Raw genomic sequence first — 8,096 nt, forward strand, 5'->3', positions numbered from 1 at the left:
TATTTTTAGATTATTTTTCATTCCATTTGGATATGTCTGATCAGACAACCTAAATTGTAATTTGGTGGAATATACAAGTTACGTTAGACATACTGTTTTGTATCCAGTGGACAGTTAGCCACGAGATTACCCGAGTTCCTTATTCTGAACAGAAATAAGGCAAACTATAAAAACAAATAACGAGCCGTGTATGTTTTCATTTATTTAGTCATAACGCACTGCAACACCGGGGAGCACTTGTTCTACAACAGCTACAGAGTGACATCTCGTGGCGGAGTAACCTACCTTCATCCTCTGGCCTGTTGCAGTTTATTGAAAACATAATTCAGGTTTACAGGCTTAAACCTAGTCAAGGTTTGCGGACATTGGCAAAGACACTGTCCTAGCCTTCACCTCTTCACTCATCCATTTCTAAATAGAGAAAAATACCTGAACAGTCTAAGTTTTTCCTCTTAACCTTTTTAGAACGGTCTTGCAAATATGCCTGCTTTATTATTTATTGGGGTATACCTCCCACTCTTGTTCTTAATTATTTGAGTTGCCAAGATGTCCTTTTATTTCCTGCAAATCCTCCACAGACCAAGCAAGAGGTGAAACACAGAAGTCTCCCCTCACCCTCATTAGGCCTGTTTAAGGAGGACCCCCGTCATGACCTTGGGGTGAATGACGCATCCAGCACACAGGAATCCTTCCGCCGCAGTATCCTGCTGAAGGTAACGGCGAACAGCTCTGAGTCACAGAATGACTAAAGTACAGTGTTCAGACTGTAATTTTTTACGAGAGAAAACAGACAAACACTTCTACACAGCACCAACCTCTGCACTGAAACGTATTGATTATAAAAATAAACAAGCAAACGCAATGTATAATTTCAGGTATGAGTTGATTTAATGTGCTGCAAGCAAAGCAATGCTTAAGCATACCAGTTTCAAAGTTGCATTGACATTAACTAAATGCTAAAAAAAACAACAACTATGCATCAATATAATTAAATGATCACAGTAAAGTAAAAATGAGTGAAACATGTATTCAGACTTTATAGCTGTAGCAGATTTTCATAGAAAGTAAAGGTATTTACAATAAAAACCTTAGCAGCTTTAAGCAGGTCATAAAAAGAGACAGAATAAGGAATAATATACACTTATAATATACTAATTACTTATTATACTAATAGCAGAGTTTAAGCTGTTTGTGTCCAAAGTTAGATTTGCTGTATACAGCAGCCACTGTTCATACGAAAAAAAAAATTATATATATAAAATTTCATGTATTAGCTGCGAGTTGAGTGCCATCCAGTGGTGTCCAAATAAATTACAACAAGAAGACAGCGAGGTTAAAGTGTGCATCAGTCTATGGTATCCAAGTTCTGTATTATTTACAAGGAGTTTAGTAAAAATATTCTTAATATACACAGATAATGTAATTCTAGCTACAATAGATGAAAACCCTGAATCACAATTTACATTAATAACTGACATATACACTATGGACCATAATTGGTGAGATAACTGACAAAGAGATTGACATATTAACACACCTGAATAGACAATTATTTGGCTTTAAGTGTATTGCTGAGAGTTCCTGAGTTGGTCCAAGTACCCAGTGACAAAAGTCATTCTTAACATGTACAGTACGTATTTAAAAAAAATAAATAAATAAAAAAGCAGTGCAGACCTGGCAGATTAGAGAAAAAAACAAACAAAAAAACAGTTTTCACTCAAGTTCAATGGTATCCCTGTGCCGAGTAAAAGCCATCAATTGCAAGTCACCACAAATGAAAAGGAAAGAGGAATTATTATAGGTTGTGCAAGGAACAACTTTGAGCTACACAGTTAAAGTTTGGCCCAAGTTCAGCTGAACTCAGAGACCCAACATGACATGGCTCAGAAGGAGCTTATAAAATGCGATCCACCTTCACCCCAGACTCCCTGGGCAGTCTAACCCTTCACAGCACCCCACGGCTGCAGAGTGGCCTGAGGCAGAATGAACTGCGGAGACGACTGTGGCAAGATGTAGTAGCCAAATACCTGCTGGGGCAGAGGTGGCGGTGCCGGAGGCACGCACACCGTGTTGAGAAACACTGGGGCGCCCTTTTTATACTGAGGCCAAACTGGTGCAGGGTGGTAGAAGTACTGAAGGCTGGCAGGGATCTGAACACAGAAAGATTGAGATTGGGTAAAAGTGATTAGTGGAAAGGTGGAGAGTTTCCAGCATTGGTGTTAAACTCACTTTGTCCATGTGGAGGAAATCACCGTTGAAAAGAGGAGCTGCAGCAATATGCAGTATGACAAAAATGTTGTTTTTTGAAAATGAAACCATGTAAACCTGTTCTGGTACAACCCCTAAATAAGATTTTGAACCTGAAAATGAGAATAATGAGCTCTTTAAATAGTTTGACAACTATGGAGCTCTATGGCACAGAGGAATATGCTTGATCAGGTTTCAATGACAATGTGTGCGAGTAGAATCTCACCAGCCTTATCCTTTAATTGTGACATACCAACACATGGTCCTAAAAAGGGATAATAAAAAATAATTACCATATTTCTGACGTATTTGACCTTGTTTGGTCCTTCTCTGTGCCTTTTCCGAATCCTGGGCACCATTGCTATCGTGTAGGTGTCGCCTTCTACCGCTTCCGTCTTGGTGACTTCCTTCTCTTCTTTTTCTTGTTCTCCCTCCGTCTCACCATATTTTGCCTCTTCCTCCGTGTCGCTCGACGCAGTAGAACCACAATCCGAAGAGGTAGCAGAGTGGTAATCCGACGTGTCCAGGTTTGAGTCCACCGACGAGTCATCCTGTTCTCCCTTCACACCCTCCTCTTCGAAAGCGGCTATTGTGAAGGGCCTGCTGTTCTCTCCAGATCTGTGAAGAGGGAGTGGATTATTTTAAACCACACACACAAGTTCACAAACATCTCAATCACAAAAGTACATAAATAAATTTATACTATAAATTTTCCGTCACTTCAGGTAGTTCTTCACATGCTGATGTGTGTTTAAGTGTTAATTATTCATATTAGTTTGGTTTTAACAAGTTATTTGATGTAAAAAGGGGGGGTTTCATGATCACTACTGTGCAGTCTCTGACTCCAAACTGTATCAGCAGCGCCTGTATCTGGGATACTTTGGCTTTATTTTTGTATAGTAGGAGGAAGCGGCGAAGCGTCATCCACTCATAAATCTTGGCTAGACTGAGAAATGCCTTTTTGTTGTTCTAGCGTGTCTGATGGGGCCATTCCTAGCCTCTGCCTCAGCAGGCCAGCCAGTGACTCACCTTGCACACACCTCCAGTGGGTCGATCCACAGTGTGATCTCAGGCGGAAGGCCTAGCTCACTGGGTGTGAGCTCACTCTCCTCACATGCCTTCAGAACCACTCCATCACAGGGAAAGCCGTTATTTATCCGGATACACCTACAAAGGATAAAATATTAAAATGATGTGGATCTTTGATCTGGATTTTTTTTTTCTCCCCACAATCAGTGACAATTGTGTACATTTTTTCATATCATAATTACCTGTATGCCTGGCCTTTGCTGGGACAGTCAGGGTACCAGTGGTCAGCGTATTTGTCGCATAGAAGTTGCAGAAGCTTCTCCGCAAACAATTCTGCTTTAGCTGCATTTAACTTGCCACGTGCCACAGCCAGGCGTTTGAGGAAGCTGACCCCAGCCTTCACCTCTCTCTTCATGGTGCCTGTAGACACGGAAGATAGAGAAAGGAAGAAAAAAAAAATTATATATCTCTTGTCTTGTCTCTCTCACTTGAGGCCGCCAACAAATTCATCTTGTTATTTCTGTGTATGCAAGTATGAGTGTGTGGCTTTAAAATCAAATACCACACACACACACACACACACACACTTTGCTTTTGTAACCAACTGACTTCCCTTCAAAGAGATGCGGAGGGGAGCAGAAACGTTAGTTGCAGTGATAACAGCGCTTCCCTGTGCAGTTGCCACCAGGCGTTCTATTTTTATTAGCTTCAGTGGGATTAGATGGGGGGCAGGCATTTTTACACCTATGGACATGGCTCTGTGTTGACAAAGGGCTGGAGTTTGTATTCAGGCAAATAAGATGCAAACTAGCGCTGCCGTGTTGACATGCAAGCATTATAAAATGCAAATCAAATGAGCTCACTGTGCTGTTTATCCTCTGATAGTGTGCCTGTACAGCGCCAATGTCAGCCTGACCAGAGAGAAGAGCGTGTTCAATAAAAGGCCAAGGCAATCCAAACTTTGCAGCCGAACTGGCGTGCCAACATCCTCCTGATATCCCTGACAAGAAAGTCGTGCCTTGAACTTGTAGGTGCAAGACGGCCATTTGTTATTGTGGCATGAAACACACCACTCTTGCTTCAGCCTGCTGTAATGTGTTGAGAGAAAATTATTATTTGCCCTGGTAGACATAGCCACAGTCTCCACTAAAGAGCAGTGAAGAGCCTGTGACACAACAAGCAGGAGCAGTAATAACTTTAAATCCCTAACAAATGTGTTTTGCCATTAAACTATGAGAGGTTCTGTGGTTATCACCCTTATGTTTAGATGTTCAAACATATATTCCAGTCAGTTATTGGTCAGTGAGGTAAACAGGGTCAATGTGTAGTCTTGAGGTTGTTGCTGCTTACTCAGTTAATAAACAACTCTGTTTTTCTTTTCATCACTCAGCAACTAAAGTGTTCATTCCAACAGTCTCCACCAGCAGAAGGTTAGAAATCTTGAAACATGCAGACCTGCAGGATGTCACTTTGTCTGGCAAACAAACCTGAACACAAGTACATCTGGTAGGTTTTCTAGTTTTTTGCTACAAATTTGAGGAATGTTAAGGCAGCCATCGTGCTTGAATTCCTCCAAATGCTGCATTAAAAGAGACCAATTCAAAACTGACAGTGTTTTATCTGACAGAGCTTTTATTAGACGTGTCAAAGTGTTTTGGTCGAAAAGTTAGTGCTGAATAGGATCCAAATCGGGGATAGAACACTAAATTTGGCTTCAAATGTTTCAGAAAATAAAATTCAGAAAAATATCTTAAGAAATACTAGGTTTAAATAATAGGTTTTATGTTACAGTATCCTGCAATATGTCATTGTGATAACATCAATTAACATTATTCTTTGAGTTGTTTAAGACCATGCATCTCCAACTTTGGTGACCGTTTCTCATAAACTGAACAGCAAAGTAGGATTTTCATCACTGACCATTATTGTCTTGATTAATCGCTGTTTAACCTTGTTATGTCCAACAAAGTTCAGTTTGTACAATAGAGGACTAACAAATAATTATTCAGATTTTATAAAAGCAAAAACCAGTGATTTTCTTTGTGGTTTTTATGCTAAAGAAAATTACATACTAACAAATCCAGTCAGACAGGTAATCAATTGATTGGACTAATTGTTTCTAACTGTTCCTGTATGGATTCAGAAAGTTATCCAACTCGAACTAATAAACCATTTAAAAACCCGTTAGGTCGTCCACCTGGGGGGAAAAAAAAAAGTCAAAGCTGAAACAGGACTGAGCTTTGCCCTTGAGAAAGTTGATGTTTTGGAAGTGAATACTTCTAATTATCATTACAATATTTTTGGCCCTTTGGCCAGGTGTTCACTGACTAAACCACACATGTCACTACTGAAACAGTATAATTATCAGCCAAGACGAGTCATGCTTTCAACTACCTTGCATCATACAATGATAAGTGTTCCTAGAATACTAGAGAAACGTACAGACATTTATGTCACTGATGGTGTGTTTTCTCCAATAACTTAATTGTTTCAGCAATGCCCTAAAAAAAAAAATTAAAAAAAGGTTCCCAGCCAGTTTCTCAATCTGTTCACCCTGTTTACTGTCAGTCTGTTTACTGAGCAGTGACCTACTGCCATTATCGCAGACTCTGCTGATACTGTTTTGATTTTACTTGTGAAGACAGACATCAACTTGACTCATTTGCGCTCAGAGTTGCCCCTCTGTGCATACAATGTACTGCACACAAACTGACCAGGGGCATGGAAGTGGATCCGGGGAGGGGCCCATAGAGAAGACATATGCACAGGGCCCAGAATTTTGTGCTACACTCCAGCATGTCCTCCTCAATACACTAACATTGGAACACAAGTGTTGGTGAGGGAGGAAAAACTGGATCCTTTCTCACTTAACAGCTTGTGCCACAACTTCACTAAAGGTACACAGATTAGTCAATTAATCAATTAGTTGTCAAATTTTAAATTATTCACCAACTATTTTGATAATAAATTAACCATTCTGAGTCAATATTCTGAGATCAGTTTCTCAAATGTGAATGTTTTCTACTTTCCTTTCTCCTTTATGAATATCTAAAATTCATTTTTGAGTTGTGGACAAAACAAGATTTTTTTTTTACCCTTTTAGGACATTTTATGGAGCAAACTACTAACTGATTAAATCCAGAAAAATCTATCGTCAGATTAATCGATAATAGAAACTCCTGTTAGTTGCAGCCTGCCACATTACAACCAGTGTAATCCGGTTTTAACAGGTGCGATTGACAGACAGCCTACAGGTGAAGATGTTTGACCCATTTTAGGTCTTCTGATCTGGTCTCGTCGATATTCTCTTTGGGTGACGGGTGAACTTGTTTTCGCATCTGCGTGAAACAAAGGAGATACAACAAAAGCGTTGAAGACACAAGCGTGCGTGATCAGATGAGGGGACACGTGCTTGCGTGTCGCTGCTCGTGGACACAATAACCAGAAACAAGCGAAGATCGAACGACAGCCGAGCTATTCTTTACCCTTTCTGGTCTGTTTCTCTCTGCTGTGATAAAGGAAACGACATGCTGGAAATAACACATTTGGGTTTTTTGACAGCGCGGAAACCCCCCAGTGGAAATGAATGGAAACAGGCCTACGGGTGTTATTTCGGTCGAGTCGATAGCCTATATTCTCGAGTTAACTTGACATGGTTAAGTTGACATTATTGTAGTTGGACTAGGTCTAGTTGAAAAAGTTCTACTTTGATACGGTTTTAAGTTGGGTAGTTAGAAAAAGTTTTTGTAGTGCGGTAAATACCAGCTTAATAAGCCAGTTAAACAAAAATGAATCATTAAAAATAAATCGAGCAAGGAATAAAAGCCAGTGACAGACCCAGAAAACAAAAATATAATAACGTTAACAAACACAAGCGCGGCGCATTTGCTTGAGTATAGGCTACATTCACAACCAAATACGTTTTCCAAATAAAGACACATGAAACTCCAAAAACAAAATGGTACTTACGATAAATTTATAGGCCTATATGTTTCTTCTTTTTAAAACGGTCTCTTGATTGTCCTCGGGCTCCACGTCTGTTGTCTCGTGGCTGCGCGCCTGTGTGTTCTGCTGTTTTGGAGTTATTGTGGTCAGCACATGTTGCTTCCTTGTTCTCGGTGCTGCTGCAACAGAGACGTAACATTACCGTCAGTGTGACTCACTTCCTTTACTCAGCGCCGTGAGCCAGCGCTGACTGGCTCCCTGCAAGGGCGACACCCCGCCCGGCCCAAATATGGGCAGTCAAGGTGAACAGCTGCGTGGGGTTTTCACTCTGTTACAGTATGTTCGTGCCTATAAATCACAACGATAATTGCGCAATCCTGTGATGGCATTTGATGTAGTATCCTTGTTTATCCTTTATTGTGATAATTATTATAATTATTTTTGTGTGTGGCAGCAGTGAGGTTATTTATTTTAGATTAGGAGCAAGGCACCTTTTACCAATTCTGTGTATGTTGTAATTAATTCCTCAATTAATGGTTGTATAATTTATAAGAACACGTTTTTGTTTGCCAAGTTGTAAAAAAACAAGGGTGTAACAATACTCAGATCTTTTATTAAAGTAAAACTAGAATTACCACAATGTAAAGCTAGTCTATTATAGTAAACGTTAATACACATTTTGTACATTAAAACCTTCACATAAGTAAAACATTAAATAAACCATATCTGTGATATTATACTGAATTCTTTATGTAATGGTATGGTGGGCGCAGTAACTCATTCCGTAAAGCTTAGACTGCGGACTGGAGGGGCGCCGATTCGAATCCAGCTCGGACCTGAGTTGTGGAGCGTGGATAGTGGTGCCAGTTCACCTC

At 40.1% G+C, this 8,096-nt stretch overlaps 1 protein-coding gene across 1 annotated transcript; it reads right to left on the reverse strand.

Annotated features, from left to right (window-relative positions):
• Window positions 1-864: 864 nt before the first annotated feature.
• On the reverse strand, window positions 865-7,407 carry si:dkey-79d12.5 (maternal B9.15 protein). Its single transcript, XM_038712543.1, has 5 exons — window positions 7,246-7,407; window positions 3,519-3,696; window positions 3,277-3,414; window positions 2,541-2,865; window positions 865-2,150 (listed from the first exon to the last, which is right to left on the reverse strand). The coding sequence occupies exons 2-5, from the start codon at window positions 3,689-3,691 to the stop codon at window positions 1,938-1,940; spliced, it is 849 nt and encodes a 282-aa protein (XP_038568471.1). The 5' UTR covers window positions 3,692-3,696; window positions 7,246-7,407; the 3' UTR covers window positions 865-1,937.
• Between the last annotated feature and the right edge of the window lie 689 nt (window positions 7,408-8,096).

Source organism: Micropterus salmoides, unplaced genomic scaffold (genome assembly GCF_014851395.1).
Source record: "Micropterus salmoides isolate LMB-PRFRI ecotype aquatic unplaced genomic scaffold, ASM1485139v1 Ms_hic_scaffold_11, whole genome shotgun sequence".
Taxonomy (NCBI): Eukaryota; Metazoa; Chordata; class Actinopteri; order Centrarchiformes; family Centrarchidae; genus Micropterus; species Micropterus salmoides.